At 41.9% G+C, this 17,743-nt stretch overlaps 1 protein-coding gene across 2 annotated transcripts in view; it reads left to right on the top strand.

The window, feature by feature from the left end:
* The first annotated feature begins 886 nt into the window (after nucleotides 1-886).
* The window catches only part of dlg3 (discs, large homolog 3 (Drosophila)), a 130,094-nt gene continuing 113,237 nt past the window's right edge, over nucleotides 887-17,743 (top strand). Inside the window, exons 1-2 of one of the 2 annotated variants that reach the window (XM_029730317.1) lie at nucleotides 887-1,203; nucleotides 2,004-2,129. In XM_029730317.1, the coding sequence (XP_029586177.1) occupies nucleotides 1,188-1,203; nucleotides 2,004-2,129 (142 nt within the window). In that variant the 5' untranslated portion in view covers nucleotides 887-1,187. Of the gene's footprint in view, nucleotides 1,204-1,997; nucleotides 2,130-17,743 lie in introns of both variants that reach the window. The other variant, XM_029730308.1, reaches the window with a different exon arrangement.

Here is a 17,743-nt window from a genome sequence, read left to right as displayed (position 1 = left end):
ACAAAGTAATCAGCAATTGGATCATCTCTAACCAATCAGTAGCAAAGCCAATGATTGATTTTCAAACCTCAGCTTTACCCACGTGTGTTCTGGCTCTGGCCCAACCCATCAGATTCAGGGACCAATCAGAACGATTAGAATGTTTTTGCCATTATACAAATTGTCATGGAGGTACTCGGATCCAGACTCATTACAGAGAAGAAATTAACATCAATGGGGATGGTGTACCATTTGGCCAGATGCAAGGAGTTTGGGTAGCCAGGCAAACATTTTACATTCGTCATGAGAATTTATGAACAGAGGTGTAAAGAGTATATTCTTACAGAAAATATGTTTGTGTAACACTTTATTTGTAAAAAAATTAAACAACATAACTGGTTCACTCTACACATAAAGTTTAATCTTATTTGGAAGCTATTGGTGTTGCTGATAAATGTCAGCACTATTTCCAGTGCACTTAGGGTTACATTCTGATGGAGAGATTTTACAATCGAGATTTGACGTGTATGTGTTAATGGAATAAACGTTTTATGATGAATTATGTGTCTGTGTGAATTCTCACCTTGGAATGTGTTCAATCGCCACAGGTGCGGCTCCTTGGTAATATGAAAGTATCTTCTACAACCACTAGATGGCAGGTGTAACCACGTTTTTGTGAGACGGTCAAATTCGAAGTGTCAAACTATTGAATATTTTTAGTTGGCTATATGAAAAAGATCTAAAGGGAATTGTTTTTCGACGATATTGTAGCGATATTTTTCGACGATGATGATGGTCATAATTATGATTTAAGTCTAGCAAAAGTATCCCCCAAAAAACAAAACATTTTTAATTACGAATGTTCGGTCTATAGACCCCCATCGACGGGCTACATACTCATCTACAGTTATCAGATAATTAATCGAGGGGCCCGAGGGTGACCCAGAAACACTCACTTTTTAACAGAATTTGCGGACCCGTCTCGTGCCAAATGGATTACAGCTGCTGCCGCTACAGTAACAGTTCAGTGTTGTGCGAATTTGGGAGTGTCTGTTTCGGTAGTAAAATTCTAAACTGCGGGATTAACCTAATTGTGGGGGAGAATAACGGGGTACAAACATCAACTCTGTTAAATCTTTCTTCTGGTTTGTTTGGTTAGTTTTCGGCTTGCCTCGAATAGTTGTCCTCAAAATATTTTTCTATACACCATGGTCCACAAATATGGTAAGTGCCTACATACTTTTTCGTAAATATTTTGTTTGTGTACAAGTTTTAAACTATCGTAAACGTTTATTCGATACCGTTTTTAGAACATTTAGGTTTATTCGCTGTCATAGCCGAAAAGTATTGACAAGCAGAAAATTACAGAAACGTATCCGTGTTTTTTTTCCCACTTTGTTGCCAACTATGAAGCCAGAATCGAGAGAATTAACGTTAGCTTGTACATTTTTGGAAGAGACATGAAAACAGGAAGTATGTTTCCATGAATTCATATATACTGGCATGGAGCACTTTCACACTGCCATGGTAAGGGAAGTAGTTAGTTTACTCATAAATAAACTTTAGGTAGTTGTAGTAAAGCGAGTGAGGCACATCACAAGGCTGTTAACTACGCTACACCTCCCACCTGGCTTCGGTAAACAGCTGTGCACGCGCATACATTCTATACTTAGACTACTGCAGTTCTGATAACAGACAGTCCCTTTCCCCGCCCATAGCAGCACCTAAAGTTAGAGAAACTCTTCAACAATGAACAAAACTATGCACCAACTCTGTCCTTGTGCTTTGAGCCTGACAATTGTACAATAGCCTATGACATGAGTGTGCCCGATAAAACAATCATTTGAGGCTTTTCCTAGCATGCATTTAGGCTTGTCTTATGCTATGGTAGAATAATATTGGCACTTGTTTCAAAGACCAAAATGGTCATGTGCAAGTCACATCTGATCAGTTTCTTAACATTTCATCACAACGACTGGCTTGGTGAGGGTTTTAACATGAAGCATCCCTGTTGTCAGACACAGAGAGGGCAGTGGGTCTGCTGAGACAGTACCAGGACAGTCTGACCAGTCCAGAGGAACAGGCCCTGAAGACCAGCGTGGGGAAGGTATCCACCATCTTCGGCAGCCAACTCTTTCATGCACTATTAGGTAAGACACAGAAAATACACATATTGAGACTTTCACTATTATTATTTTATGAATAACGAACCCACAGGGCACAGACGTCTATTCCATGTTGGTTCAAGTCATTCTATTGAAATGACGTGGAAACAATGTTGATTCAACTAGTGTCTGCCCAGTGGGAAGTCTCAGTCCAGCCCCACAACAATACAAGCAAATTATTTTTCAAATCACTATATTCTAAATCAATTAGTGTATTTAGTAACAAAACTCATCAAGATATTTTTTTTATTATACTTATGTCTCTGCTTATTATCTTTCTAATGAGAAAATTAGCAACTCGCTAGTTGTTTTTGGTGTGGGCTGAGTATTGCCTCTGGCCAAAGCTTCAGGATGAAGACAACAGGGTCAGGTTATATTAATTTGTGTGGGAAGTTAACTGAGCCTAAACATTTCTCAATTAAGTCCCATGAAAGAGGCCTTTCAGTGGCCTCTCACAAAAGGTTTGCTGTATCCTATTAAATCCTATTAAACATGCCCATGACACAATGTACTCTATCTATGGGGCTGATCACAAGCCCTCTCACAGGCTATCAGACAGCTCAGTTCAAACCTCTTTACTTTGTAAAAGAGTTACACATATTTTCAGTCGTTTATTTGCGCTGTAAAAGAGTTGCACATTTTCAGTTGTTTATTTGCACTGTTGGATCTCATCCTAACTTGATCAGGATCATCTCACAGAAAGAGTTATTATTAGATATGGATCACTCACAACAGCCAAAACACTGCTGTATGAGGTGTAAAAAGAGGATGTTACCAGTCTACAATAGCTTTTTCAATACTATGAATGTGCTTGACCTCACCACATCTATCATTGCCTAACTGGAACAATGATCTCTTGAGTGTATTGCAACGATACCTTAATAAGCCGTTAGGGCCCCAAAAGGGCTCCTGTGAAACTACATTTCACAGTCTTTTTACCCTGCAAAGGAGACAAGTGAGTTCAATTTAACCAATGCTTGAGTGGCCCCTCTAATTACCATGGCCATGCCTTAATGATGCTAGCCTGTGGGTTTGCCGCCACTGCTGCTCTACCCAGAGCTCTGGAGCCTCCATGGGGGATGGGTGACCATGGAGCAGGGTTGAGGACTGGAGAAAAGGGGAGACTGAGGAGGCTGTCCACCCTGATTAGTGACCTCTCCAGACGTGGATGCCTGCCTGTCCAAACTAGTTGAACAAATACATTGATGATAATGTGCTATTAGCAGAACTATTGCTGTGGTCTAACTAGAAAAGTATGTGTTAATCACAACACAGAAAATACAAGATATGTTGCTCTATCTGTCTTACAGTTGAGTTGGTCAATATATCCAGTATTCAAAAGATGGCTTTGTAAACCACATATACTCCCCTCCGTATGTATTTGGACAGTGAAGCTAAAATGTTTAATTTGGCTTCTGTATGCCAGCATTTTGGATTTGAGATCAAATAATAGAATAATAGTGAAGACATCAAAACGATGAAAAAACACATATGGAATCATGTCGTAACCAAAAAAGTATTAAACAAATCAAAGTATATTTTAGATTCTCCAAAGTAGCCACCCTTTGCCATGATGACAGCTTTGCACACTCTTGGCATTTTCTCAACCAGCTTCATGAGGAATGCACAGTCTTGAAGGAGTTCCCACATATACTGAGCAATTGTTGGCTGCTTTTCCTTCACTCTGCGGTCCAACTCATCCCAAACCATCTCAATTGGGTTGAGGTTGGGTGATTGTGGAGGCCAGGTCATCTGAATCAGCACTCCATCACTCTCCTCGGTCAAATAGCCCTTACACAGTCTGGAGGTGTGTGGGTCATTGTCCTGTTGAAAAACAAATGATTGTCCCACTAAGGACGGACAAAGTTGAATTACTGTTTAACAGATGCCCCACCTTACTTTTCTCCCCCCCCCCCCCATGGGTTATTTTTGTTTTGGCCAGTATATGCAGTGCTTTGTTTATAATGCACTGTCTGCGCTCCCTTGAGGATTTCCCAAGTTGATGTACAAGAAACCAAACAGCCTCAGATCACGCGCTCAGGTCATGTTCGAGCCTCGGATTGGACAGTGAAACACACACGCTCGCAACTGCAGGCGTCATGCTGTCATGGCTGAAGCCAGCGCAATTTCCTACTATTTATGTGTCCAGGTTCAATGTGGGACGTGCCTCATTATAAACAAACAGTCGATTAAATTCATGGTTAATGCATCATTTTCAGATCTAATAGAATCGATTAATAGACAAAACAACGTCATTGAACCAGTTGACTGGCCAGAGATCAGGGCATTCATCAGCAAAGACGCAGTGCAAGCTAATAGTATTTTGGATACCAAATTGAAGTCAAAATTATTCATGAAATTGAAGTGTGTCAGCTGTATGGTGATTTGTGATTCATAACTTACATTTTACCGGTACTACCAGTAGTAGTAGGCCAACTGATATCACCAAGACGGAATGCGTTTGAAGTGATGCGCCGCCGAGAACAGCTAGCATGTCCAGCAAAGTACATCGCCAGTGGCATGCACACACTTCGTGCAAATCAGCAGCTCCACAATGATGTGATCAACTCTCTCCAAAGTGTGGGCTTCTCGTGGCAACCAGACGAGACAATCAAAGGAGGATGCGGTGAGAAAAGTTACTGGGCTCGAATTTAGTCAAGCTTTCTCTTTATAGATTGATGCTTCTAATTGTGCATGTTATAAACACATTTATTATTTTGATGATGATAGGCTATACTCTATGGTTGGATTTATGCATTTTTTCCAATGCTACATTCATTTGGCAGACAGAACTTGATTGACCCTCTTTCTACAAGGCCTAGTCTATGAGAGGCCTAATCATATTTGTACGAATATTTTGTTAACGCCAGTAGGCTATGGAGATGCATTGAGATAAAATTGTATTTGTCACATGCGCCAAATACAACAGGTGTAGACCTTACAGTGAAATGCTTACTTACAAGCCCTTAACCAACATGCAGTTTTAAGAAAAATAAGTGCTAGGTAAAAAATAGAGAAGTAAGAAATAAAAATAACAAATAATTAAAGAGCAGCAGCAAAATAACAGTAGCGAGGCTACGTTCCTTCCAGTTCTCTGCTGCCAATGACTGGAACGAACTGCAAAAATCGCTGAAGCTGGAGACTCCATATCTCTCTCACTAACTTCAAGCACCAGCTGTCAGAGCATCTCACAGATCATTGCACCTGTACATAGCCCATCTGTAAATAGCCCATCCAACTACCTCATCCCCACACTGTATTTATTTATTTATTTTGCTCCTTTGCACCCCAGTATCTTTACTTGTACATTCATCTTCTGCACATCTATCACTCCAGTGTTTAATTGCTATATCGTAATTACCTCGCCACTATGGCCTATTTTATTGCCTTACCTCCCTTATCTTACCTCATTTGCACACACTGTATATATACTTTTTTTCTACTGTATTATTGACTGTATATTTGTTTATTCCATGTGTAACTCTGTGTTGTTGTATGTGTCAAACTGCTTTGCTTTTATCTTGGCCAGGTCGCAGTTGTCAGTGAGAACTTGTTCTCAACATGCCTACCTGGTTAAATTAAATAAAGGTGAAATAAAAAAATATACAGGGGGTACCTGTACAGAGTCAATGTGCGGGGGCACAGGTTAGTCAAGGTAATATGTAGGTAGAGTTAAAGTGACTATGCATAGATAATAATCAGAGAGTAGCAGCAGTGTAAAATGGGGGTGGGGGGGGGCAATGCAAATAGTCTGGGTAGCCATTTGATTAGCTGTTCAGTGATCTTATGGCTTGAGGGGTAGAAGCTGTTAACCTCTAGGGGCTATGTGGGACGCAAGCGTGCCACCCCTGGTACACCCTATCAACAACAGGTGAAATATCAAGAGCGCCAAATTTGAAAACAATTAAATGTCATAATTCAAATTTCTCAAACATACAACTATCTTACACCCTTTGAAAGATAAACATCTCCTTAATCTAACCACGTTGTCCGATTTCAAAAAGGCTTTACGGCGAAAGCATAAAGTTAGATTATGTTAGGAGAGTACATTGACAATAGCTGTGTGTAATGTTTTGTCAATTCAAAGACAGGCGTCACCAAAAGCAGAAAACCAGCTAAAATTATGCACTAACCTTTGACAATCTCCATCAGATGACACTCCTAGGACATTATGTTAGACAATACATGCATTTTTAGTTCTATCAAGTTCATATTTATATCCAAAAACAGCGTTTTACTATGGTGTTGATGTTCAGGAAATCGTTTCCCTCCAATAACCGCCAGTCAAATCAGCACAACAAATTAAATAATTACTATTCGAAAACATTGGTAAAATATTATATTGTCATTCAAAGAATTATAGATTTACATCTCTTGAACGCAACCGGATTGCCAGATTTAAAAATAACCTTACTGGGAAATCACACTTTGCAATAATCTGAGCACTGCACCCAGAAAAATACGCTTTGCGATACAGACTAACCGCCATGTTGGAGAGATCTAAAATCGAAAATACTATGTAAATAATCCATTACCTTTGATTCTCTTCATCAGATGTCACTTCCAGGAATCCCAGGTCCATAACGAATGTAGTTTTGTTCGAAAAAGCTCATAATTTATGTCCAAAAAGCTCCGTGTTGTTAGCACATGATCTATGCCCGCCGGACTTCACTTCATGAACGAGGGGGAAAAAAATATTTACGTTCGTTCAAACATGTCAAACGTTGTATAGCATAAATCATTAGTGCCTTTTTTAACCAGAACATGAATAATATTCAAGGCGGACGATTGCATTCTCTTTTAAAACGTATTGGAACGAGAGTACCCAACATCAAATCAAATTTATTTATATAGCCCTTTGTATATCAGCTGAAACCTCAAAGTGCTGTACAGAAACCCAGCCTAAAACCCCAAACAGCAAGCAATGCATGTGAAAGAGGCACAGTGGCTAGGAAAAACTCCCTAGAAAGGCCAAAAACCTAGGAAGAAACCTAGAGAGGAACCAGGCTATGAGGGGTGGCCAGTCCTCTTCTGGCTGTGCCGGGTGGATATTATAACAGAACATGGTCAAGATGTTAAAATGTTCATAAATGACCAGCATGGTCAAATAATAATAATCATTGTAGTTGTCGAGGGTGCAACAAGCACGTCCGGTGAACAGGTCAGGGTTCCGTGGCCGCAGGCAGAACAGTTGAAACTGGAGCAGCAGCATGGCCAGGTGGACTGGGGACAGCAAGGAGTCATCATGCCAGGTAGTCCCGAGGCATGGTCCTAGGGCTCAGGTCCTCCGAGAGAAAGAAAGAAAGAGAGAAAGAGAGAATTAGAGAGAGCATATTTAAATTCACACAGGACACCGGATAAGACAAGAGAATACTCCAGATGAAACAGACTGACCCTAGCCCCCCGGCACATAAACTACTGCAGCATAAATACTGGAGGCTGAGACAGGAGGGATCAGAAGACACTGTGGCCCCATCCGATGATACCCCCGGACAGGGCCAAACAGGCAGGATATAACCCCACCCACTTTGCCAAAGCACAGCCCCCACACCACTAGAGGGATGTCTACAACCACCAACTTACCGTCCGAAGACAAGGCCGAGTATAGCCCACAAAATCTCCGCCATGGCACAACCCAAGGGGGGGCGCCAACCCAGACAGGAAGACCACGTCAGTGACTCAACCCATTCAAGTGACGCACCCCTCCCATGGACGGCATGGAAGAACACCAGTAAGTCAGTGACTCAGCCCCTGTAATAGGGTTAGAGGCAGAGAATCCCAGTGGAAAGAGGGGAACCGGCAAGGCAGAGACAGCAAGGGCGGTTCGTTGCTCCAGCCTTTCCGTTCACCTTCACACCCCTGGGCCAGACTACACTTAATCATAGGACCTACTGAAGAGATAAGTCTTCAGTAAAGACTTAAAGGTTGAGACTGAGTCTGCGTCTCTCACATGGGTAGGCAGACCATTCCATAAAAATGGAGCTCTATAGGAGAAAGCCCTACCTCCAGCCGTTTGCTTAGAAATTCTAGGGACAATTAGGAGGCCTGCGTCTTGTGACCGTAGCGTACGTGTAGGTATGTACGGCAGGACCAAATCGGAAAGATAGGTAGTAGCAAGCCCATGTAATGCTTTGTAGGTTAGCAGTAAATCTTTGAAATCTGCCCTTGCCTTAACTGGAAGCCAGTGTAGGGAGGCTAGCACTGGAGTAATATGATCAAATTTTTTGGTTCTAGTCAGGATTCTAGCAGCCGTATTTAGCACTAACTGAAGTTTGTTTAGTGCTTTATCCGGGTAGCCGGAAAGTAGAGCATTGCAGTAGTCCAGCCTAGAAGTAACAAAAGCATGGATTAATTTTTCTGCGTCATTTTTGGACAGAAAGTTTCTGATTTTTGCAATGTTACGTAGATGGAAAAAAGCTGTCCTTGAAACAGTCTTGATATGTACTTCAAAAGAGAGATCAGGGTCCAGAGTAACACCGAGGTCCTTCACAGTTTTATTTGAGACGACTGTACAACCATCCAGATTAATTGTCAGATTGAACAGAAGATCTCTTTGTTTCTTGGGACCTAGAACAAGCATCTGTTTTTTCCGAGTTTAAAAGTAGAAAGTTTGCAGCCATCCACTTCCTTATGTCTGAAACACAGGCTTCTAGCGAGGGCAATTTTGGAGCTTCACCATGTTTCATTGAAATGTACAGCTGTGTGTCGTCCGCATAGCAGTGAAATTTAACATTATGTTTTCGAATGACATCCCCAAGAGGTAAAATATATAGTGAAAACAATAGTGGTCCTAAAACGGAACCTTGAGGAACACCGAAATTTACAATTGATTTGTCAGAGGACAAACCATTCACAGAGACAAACTGATATCTTTCCGACAGATAAGATCTAAACCAGGCCAGAACTTGTCCATGTAGACCAATTTGGGTTTCCAATCTCTCCAAAAGAATGTGGTGATCGATGGTATCAAAAGCGGCACTAAGATCTAGGAGCACGAGGACAGATGCAGAGCCTCGGTCTGACGTCATTAAAAGGTCATTTACCACCTTCACAAGTGCAGTCTCAGTGCTATGATGGGGTCTAAAACCAGACTGAAGCGTTTCGTATACATTGTTTGTCTTCAGGAAGGCAGTGAGTTGCTGTGCAACAGGTTTTTCTAAAATTTTTGAGAGGAATGGAAGATTCGATATAGGCCGATAGTTTTTTATAATTTCTGGGTCAAGATTCGGCTTTTTCAAGAGAGGCTTTATTACTGCCACTTTTAGTGAGCTTGGTACACATCCGGTGGATAGAGAGCCGTTTATTATGTTCAACATAGGAGGGCCAAGCACAGGAAGCAGCTCTTTCAGTAGTTTAGTTGGAATAGGGTCCAGTATGCAGCTTGAGGGTTTGGAGGCCATGATTATTTTCGTCATTGTGTCAAGAGATATAGTACTAAAACACTTTAGTATCTCCCTTGAGCCAAGATCCTGGCAGAGTTGTGCAGACTCAGGACAATGGAGCTTTGGAGGAATACCCAGATTTAAAGAGGAGTCCGTAATTTGCTTTCTAATGATCATGATCTTTTCCTCAAAGAAGTTCATAAATGTATTACTGCTGAAGTGAAAGCCATCCTCCATTTGCGAATGCTGCTTTTTAGTTAGCTTTGCGACAGTATCAAAAAGAAATTTCGGATTGTTCTTATTTTCCTCAATTAAGTTGGAAAAATAGGATGATCGAGCAGCAGTGAGGGCTCTTCGGTACTGTCTTTCCAAGCTAGTCGGAAGACTTCCAGTTTGGTGTGGCGCCATTTCCGTTCCAATTTTCTGGAAGCTTGCTTCAGAGCTCGTGTATTTTCTGTATACCAGGGAGCTAGTTTCTTATGACAGATGTTTTTAATTTTTAGGGGTGCAACTGCATCTAGGGTATTGCGCAAGGTTAAATTGAGTTCCTCGGTTAGGTGGTTAACTGATTTTTGTCCTCTGACGTCCTTGGGTAGGCAGAGGGAGTCTGGAAGGGCATCAAGGAATCTTTGGGTTGTCTGAGAATTTATAGCACGACTTTTAATGCTCCTTGGTTGGGGTCTGAGCAGATTATTTGTTGCAATTGTAAACGCAATAAAATGGTGGTCCGATAATCCAGGATTATGAGGAAAAACATTAAGATCCACAACATTTATTCCATGCGACAAAACTAGGTCCAGAGTATGACTGTGGCAGTGAGTAGGTCCAGAGACATGTTGGACAAAACCCACTGAGTCGATGATGGCTCCGAAAGCCTTTTGGAGTGGGTCTGTGGACTTTTCCATGTGAATGTTAAAGTCACCAAAAATTAGAATATTATCTGCTATGACTACAAGATCCGATAGGAATTCAGGGAACTCAGTGAGGAACACTGCATATGGCCCAGGAGGCCTGTAAACAGTAGCTATAAAAAGTGAGTGAGTAGGCTGCATAGATTTCATGACTAGAAGCTCAAAAGACGAAAACGTCATTGTTTTTTTTTTGTAAATTGAAATTTGCTATCGTAGATGTTAGCAACACCTCCGCCTTTGCCGGATGCACGGGGGGTATGGTCACTAGTGTAACCAGGGGGTGAGGCCTCATTTAACACAGTAAATTCATCAGGCTTAAGCCATGTTTCAGTCAGGCCAATCACATCAAGATTATGATCAGTGATTAGTTCATTGACTATAACTGCCTTGGAAGTGAGGGATCTAACATTAAGTAACCCAATTTTGAGATGTGAAGTATCACAATCTCTTTCAATAATGGCAGGAATGGAGGAGGTCTTTATACTAGTGAGATTACTAAAGCGAACACCGCCATTTTTAATTTTGCCCAACCTAGATCGAGGCACGGACACGGTCTCAATGGGGAAAGCTGAGCTGACTACGCTGACTGTGCTAATGGCAGACTCCACTAAGCTGGCAGGCTGGCTAACAGCCTGCTGCCTGGCCTGCACCCTATTTCATTCTGGAGCTAGAGGAGTTAGAGCCCTGTCTATGTTCGTAGATAAGATGAGAGCACCCCTCCAGCTAGGATGGAGTCCGTCACTCCTCAACAGGCCAGGCTTGGTCCTGTTTGTGGGTGAGTCCCAGAAAGAGGGCCAGTTATCTACAAATTCTATCTTTTGGAAGGGGCAGAACACAGTTTTCATCCAGCGATTGAGTTGTGAGACTCTGCTGTAGAGCTCATCACTCCCCCTAACTGGGAGGGGGCCAGAGACAATTACTCGATGCCGACACATCTTTCTAGCTGATTTACACGCTGAAGCTATGTTGCGCTTGGTGACCTCTGACTGTTTCATCCTAACATCGTTGGTGCCGACGTGGATAACAATATCTCTATACTCTCTACACTCGCCAGTTTTAGCTTTAGCCAGCACCGTCTTTAGATTAGCCTTAACGTCGGTAGCCCTGCCCCCTGGTAAACAGTGTATGATCTCTGGATGATTCGTTTTAAGTCTAATACTGCGGGTAATGGAGTCGCCAATGACTAGGGTTTTCAATTTGTCAGAGCTAATGGTGGGAGCCGTCGGCGTCTCAGACCCCACAGCGGGAGGAGTAGAGACCAGAGAAGTCTCGGCCTCCGACTCCGACTCACTTAATGGGGAGAACCGGTTGAAAGTTTCTGTCGGCTGAATAAGCGACACCGGTTGAGCATTCCTACAGCGTTTCCCTCCAGAAGCCATGAGAAAGTTGTCCGGCTGCGGGGATCGTGCGAGGCTGTTTATACTAACGTTACTATCTGTACTTGCTGGTGGCACAGACGCTGTTTCATCCTTTCCTACACTGAAATTACCCTTGCCTAACGATTGCGTCTGAAGCTGGGCTTGCAGCACAGCTATCCTTGCCGTAAGGCGATCGTTCTCCTGTATATTATAATTACAACGACTGCAATTAGAAGGCATCATGTTAATGTTACTTAGCTTCGGCTGTTTGAAGTCCTGACGAACCATGTCCAGATAAAACCTCCGGGGTAAGAAAGTTGAATAAAAAAAGTTGAGTGAGGGTAAAAAGTAAAAAATATACGGTAATGAAAAAGTAAAAACCATTAGGTAGCAAAGTAAGAGATGCAACAAAAACGCACAGCAGCGTAAACAAGTCTGCAAGTTGTGACCGGAAACAGGAAACATGAACATGAACTCGCGCGCCAGAGTCTAATCGGCCACCACCGTTCCATGGCTCTTGTTCGGTCAGATCTCACAGTAGAAGACTCAAAACACTTTGTAAAGACTGGTGACATCTAGTGGAAGCCATAGGAAGTGCTCAAAGATTAATAAGCCCCTGTGTGTTTCAATGGCATAGGCTTAAAGGTAATTCAACACATCAGGTATCCACTTCCTGTCAGAATTTGTCTCAGGGTTTTGACTGCCATATGAGTTCTGTTACACTTACAGACACCATTCAAACAGTTTTAGAAAATTCAGAGTGTTTTCTATCCAAACCTGAACAATAATATGCATATTCTAGCTTCTGAGTTGGTGTAGGAGGCAGTTAAAAATGGGCACATATTTTTTTCTAAATTCTCAATACTGCCCTAAGAAGAAGCCTTTTGGACCTAGACTGGGCGCTCCGGTACCGCTTGTAGATGATTGTGGACTACAGGAAAAGGAGGACCGAGCACGCCCCCATTCTCATCGACGGGGCTGTAGTGGAGCAGGTTGAGAGCTTCAAGTTCCTTGGTGTCCACATCACCAACAAACTATCATGGTCCAAACACACGAAGACAGTCGTGAAGAGGGCACAACAAAGCCTATTCCCCCCCCCCAGGAGACTGAAAATATTTGGCATGGGTCCTCCGATCCTCAAAAGGTTCTACAGTTGCACCATCGAGAGCATCCTGACTGGTTGCACCACTGCCTGGTATGGCAACTGCTCGGCCTCTGACAGCAAGGCACTACAGAGGGTAGTGCGTACAGCCCAGTACATCACTGGGGCCAAGCTTCCTAACATCCAGGACCTCTATACAAGGCGGTGTCAGAGAAAGGCCCTAAAAATTGTCAAAGACTCCAGCCACCCTAGTCATAGACTGTTCTATCTGCTATCGCACGGCAAGTGATACTGGAGCGCCCAGTCTACGTCCAAAAGGCTTCTTAATAGCTTCTACCCCCAAGCCATAAGACTCCTGAACAGCTAATCAAATGGCTACCCAGACCTCTCTGTTACGCTGCTGCTACTCTCTGTTTATAATTTATGCATAGTCACTTTAACTCTACCTACATGTACATATTACCTCAATTATCTCGACTAACCGGTGCCCCCGCACATTGACTCTGTACTGGTACCTCCTGTGTATAGCCTTGCTTGTTATTTTACTGCTGCTGTTTAATTATTTGTTACTTTTATTTTCAATTTTTTACTCAACACTTTTTTTCTTATTTTTTTTCTTAACTTCTTAAAGCATTGTTGGTTAAGGGCTTGTAAGTAAGCATTTCACTGTAAGGTTTACACCTGTTGTATTCGGCGCATGTGACAAATAACATTTGATTTGATATTGACTGACCTTTATGTCTTAAAGTAATGATGGACTGTCATTTCTTTTTGCTTATTTGAGCTGTTCTTGACATAATATGGACATGGTCTTTTACCAAATAGGGCTATCTTCTGTATATCACCCCTACCTTGTCACAACACAACTGATTGTCTCAAACGCTTTAAGAAGGACAGAAATTCCACAAATGAACTTTACAAATATTCATGACACCTTCAAATGGGGGGACTAGATAAATAAAGTGCATTCATTTCTAAATGGTGAAACCGATATGTATGAATTTACAAAAATTTAAAAGGGGACATTTTGTAAAGGGAAAGAGAAAGGGGGATACCTAGTCAGTTGTACAACTGATTGCATTCAGCTGAAATGTGCTTACCGCATTTAACACAATCTCTCTGAATCAGAGAGGTGCAGGGGGCTGCTTTAATTGACATCCACGTCATCAGCGCCCGACTTACTGTGATGGAAAACATTTCATCTCAAATCCAAAATGCTGGAGTATATCGCCAAATTAAAGGTTTTAGCTTCACTGTCCAAATAAATACATAGGGGGGTGTATGACTATCCTAACAGTTTAGGTCTGATATACTAAAGAGTAGGTTGGGCTGCAGCGAAGAGGATCAGGGTTCCAAGCATTCCACACTGAAGTGTCTGGATCCTGGGGCAGGAATGTGCAGCAAAAGGCTGGGGCTGGAGGTATGGTAGAGTAGAGGGATGTAGATGTAAAAACAAAAAGCTCATGGCTGCCGTGCCGTGCCATCCTCACCCCCTGTTTCTCCTGGCCTGCGTGACATATCTGAGTTCAGCCTGAGGATATAGCCGAGAGAGTTTGTGTGAGAGAGAGTGTCTCAGGTGCAGGGGCAGAGCAGGGTCAAACGAGGCTGGGTTCTCTACTCAACATGTGGTTTTAATCATCAGCCTAGGCACAGGGGAGGTGCTGAACGTTTCCACAGCTAAAGGGAATACGGGGTAACTCATCGCATTAGCCTCCCAGATGCTCTCTGTTGTTTGCATTCACGGGCCGGGATTCGTGTGACCTGGGGAAGTTTGGGATTTTTGTGTTGCAACTGTCGCTACTGTACCTTTTTGTACAGTACCTATTTGAAAATAGGTAGAAGGGCTTTGCTTAGGCTACTTGTTGTAGTGTCATTGTTGTAGTGGTGAAGGTAGTGTCATTGTAGTGGTGGAGGTATTTTTGCACTGGCTGTATTTGTGTTGTTGCAATTGTATTGCTACCGGTATGCTCTGCCACAGTGGGAACATTTGTAAATTAACAGCATTGGCACAATGTCAAAGAAGGTATGATGATAGTGAATGACAACATGCATGACTGGTGCAAAAAGTGTTCATGAGTTCAGTTGTGAGCAGCATTGTAAAGTATTTGATGTGTGAATGAATGGGAATCCCCTTGCCTGGGATGCACTGTAGGAAGTTGGAGAGCTGAGCACTTGATTGGATGTCTGCATGGTTGCACAAACATGAACAAAGTTCGCCTTGACTGCGGACTCATATCTTTGTTCCCCAACATGCAAACATGCAGGAAGTTGGGCATACCCACACACAACACTCCCACAAGTGGTGGAGCAGGAGATTATTTTAGGGTTGGAGACGGGGAGTGTGGGGGGGTGGGGTTGGAATTGTACGGCCCTTTAATTCTGACCCAATTTTTGCTGAATGTAGATTGTAGTGAGCGGAGTGTCTGTCTGTCGCAAATTGTCATCCCATGCAAAACACTCTGGGGCACATTCTTTTTGAGCTTATTCACCCAGAACAGGCGATGAGTGGAAAGAGGACTCCAGTACACTTGAATAGGTCTGCTGCAAATAGAGGAGGGTCTAACGTGGTTGTATTCCTTACTCCCTATAACACACACACACACACACAGTGTCATTTGTAAAACAGAGAGCAGTAGCAGTTGGAAAACCCTGATGACTTTGACTAAGGCACACATTCTAATCTGGACATCCCAAAATGGGACCACGGTATTGAAAAGAGATCTGTGAGAGATGGCCTGTACTGACTGGGATTAAACAGGGTTTGTGTTTTTTGTTCCGTAGCCAGGAATTAATGTGGTCTTTGATGGATGGAGTAGCTTTGGAATTTTAGGGGGAAAAGTTTGAGAAATAGCTCCAGTCTCTGATGTTTTATTTGACTATGGTTTTTGTACACAACACCACCTATTTAAAGCTCTGAACAAGCAGTTCTCTGTTGAGAATAAGCCTTCTTATTGCCATGTGATAATGGTTTCATATCTGCGGTTCAAGTGGTGGTTGTTAAAAATTAAGAGACAAGTAATTTCACATAAATTTAACAATTTATACAAGTATGTTAATACTTATGCATTCATTTTCTCTCAATTCCTTTAGACAAGTAATCAGGACAAGTTATGTGTTTGCATTGTTTATACAACCTTTACAAAATATATATGAAAAAGTAATGTGAAAAACAATAACTTGTTTTCGGACACGTGTGAACGCAACACAAAATATCACATGATTCATTTTATTTTATTTTTTATGTTTAGATAAGTGGACATGTGGTTTTCAGAATGTGTGAAGTTTCACATGTAAATTCTTCCCTTTTTTCAATCATGAAGAAAAAAATTCCCACTTATTTTTTTTGTACAAGTTTTATTTTGAACTTTTTTTTTTAGTACTTCCAGCTACGTCTTGTTTCCTATCCAGGGACCAGCCAGGACTGACCTTGGTCAGCTTCAGAGGCAAACCAGCAGTGGGATACAGGGTGCTATGTTGCTGGAATGAATGTGCCAAAACTTGCATTGAATGCCAGGGTAACATAACCAAAGAGGGAGACTTGTATTTAATCGTGTTATCATTTGTTCTCACATTTCAAAATTATTTCCTTGCAATATTTTGTTTTGTAATCAATACTTTTGGGTTGATGGTTTGCTTTCAATATCATTATTTTTGTTTGCAATACTACAAATGTTGTTCTTGACTTCAGAAGATTTGCTTGATATTAATGGCACAAAAGTAACTCGCTCACTAAAGGATTGCACCATATAATAATACTATTACTCTATAAAATATGTTTAACAGGCAGTGACCTTCATATAGCAGAACTATGTTGCCATTTGATAATGATCCATTATCCTGCCCCCAAAACATTTATTCTGTCCACTGTTCCGCGAATGTCGCGCAAAATCGCACCCTTGTCCCGCATTTTATATTTTTAGATGTGGTCACCCTAATTCCACCAGTGAAAACATTGCTTCTGCAACATGTTAGCACCATCTTTTCACATGTGTAGACCTCTCGGCTACTGGCCCAACGCTTCCAACCGCCAGGCTACCTGCCACCCCCAACCATCCAAGCAAACGCTCCTAGTCCCCCCAAATTCAATTTTCACGCGATTGATTTTCACATGTGAACTTGCAATTCCACATGCGAAAGTGACATTTTCAAATGTGGAGTTTGTTTACATAAGAAACGTCAAATGTGATTTTCACATGTGAAAATGCAATTCCAACTTGTTAAAGTGAGATTTTCATGTGAATATTTTTCATGTGAAGCTGCATATCCCATTTACACATTTTGAACATGTGAAACTGCAATTCAAATGTGAGGTGAAAACAAGTTATTCTCCTCACATGTGAAAAGGTGGCGTTAACATGTGAATTATAAATTGAATACATGTGAAAAACAGTTATGTGTGAAATTTAAGCTATTTCACATCTGAAAATGTAATTCCACATTTTTTGTAAGGTAATTCTTATAACAAAGCTAAATAATACATTGTAAAATCACAGGAGTGTGTGTGTGTGTGTGTGTGGGCCTCTAACCAGCTGGGCTGCAAAAAGCTCTGCCTACACACGGCTCCACTCCTACACACTCAGACACTCTTATACAGTGATGAGTCACATGCCCCCTTCTTCCACATTTGTTCCCACTCCACCCTGTTGGGATACACCGACCACATACACACACTCACCGAGGACATACCAGTACATACAGTGCCTTCACTCCTTCACACAGATATTTGTACACAGAATTATACATTTCAAGTACATGATGATCTTTCTACACATTTGTTTCCATCACTGTGTCCTGACATTGAACCTAAGAAAGTTGTAGCATAGCTGAGCTCTTATGAGAACAGCGA

This window comes from Salmo trutta, chromosome 3, assembly GCF_901001165.1.
Source record: "Salmo trutta chromosome 3, fSalTru1.1, whole genome shotgun sequence".
NCBI classification, from domain to species: domain Eukaryota; kingdom Metazoa; phylum Chordata; class Actinopteri; order Salmoniformes; family Salmonidae; genus Salmo; species Salmo trutta.
The sequence above is the reverse complement of the archived record's forward strand: the minus strand, read 5'-3'. Positions and strand labels throughout refer to the sequence as shown.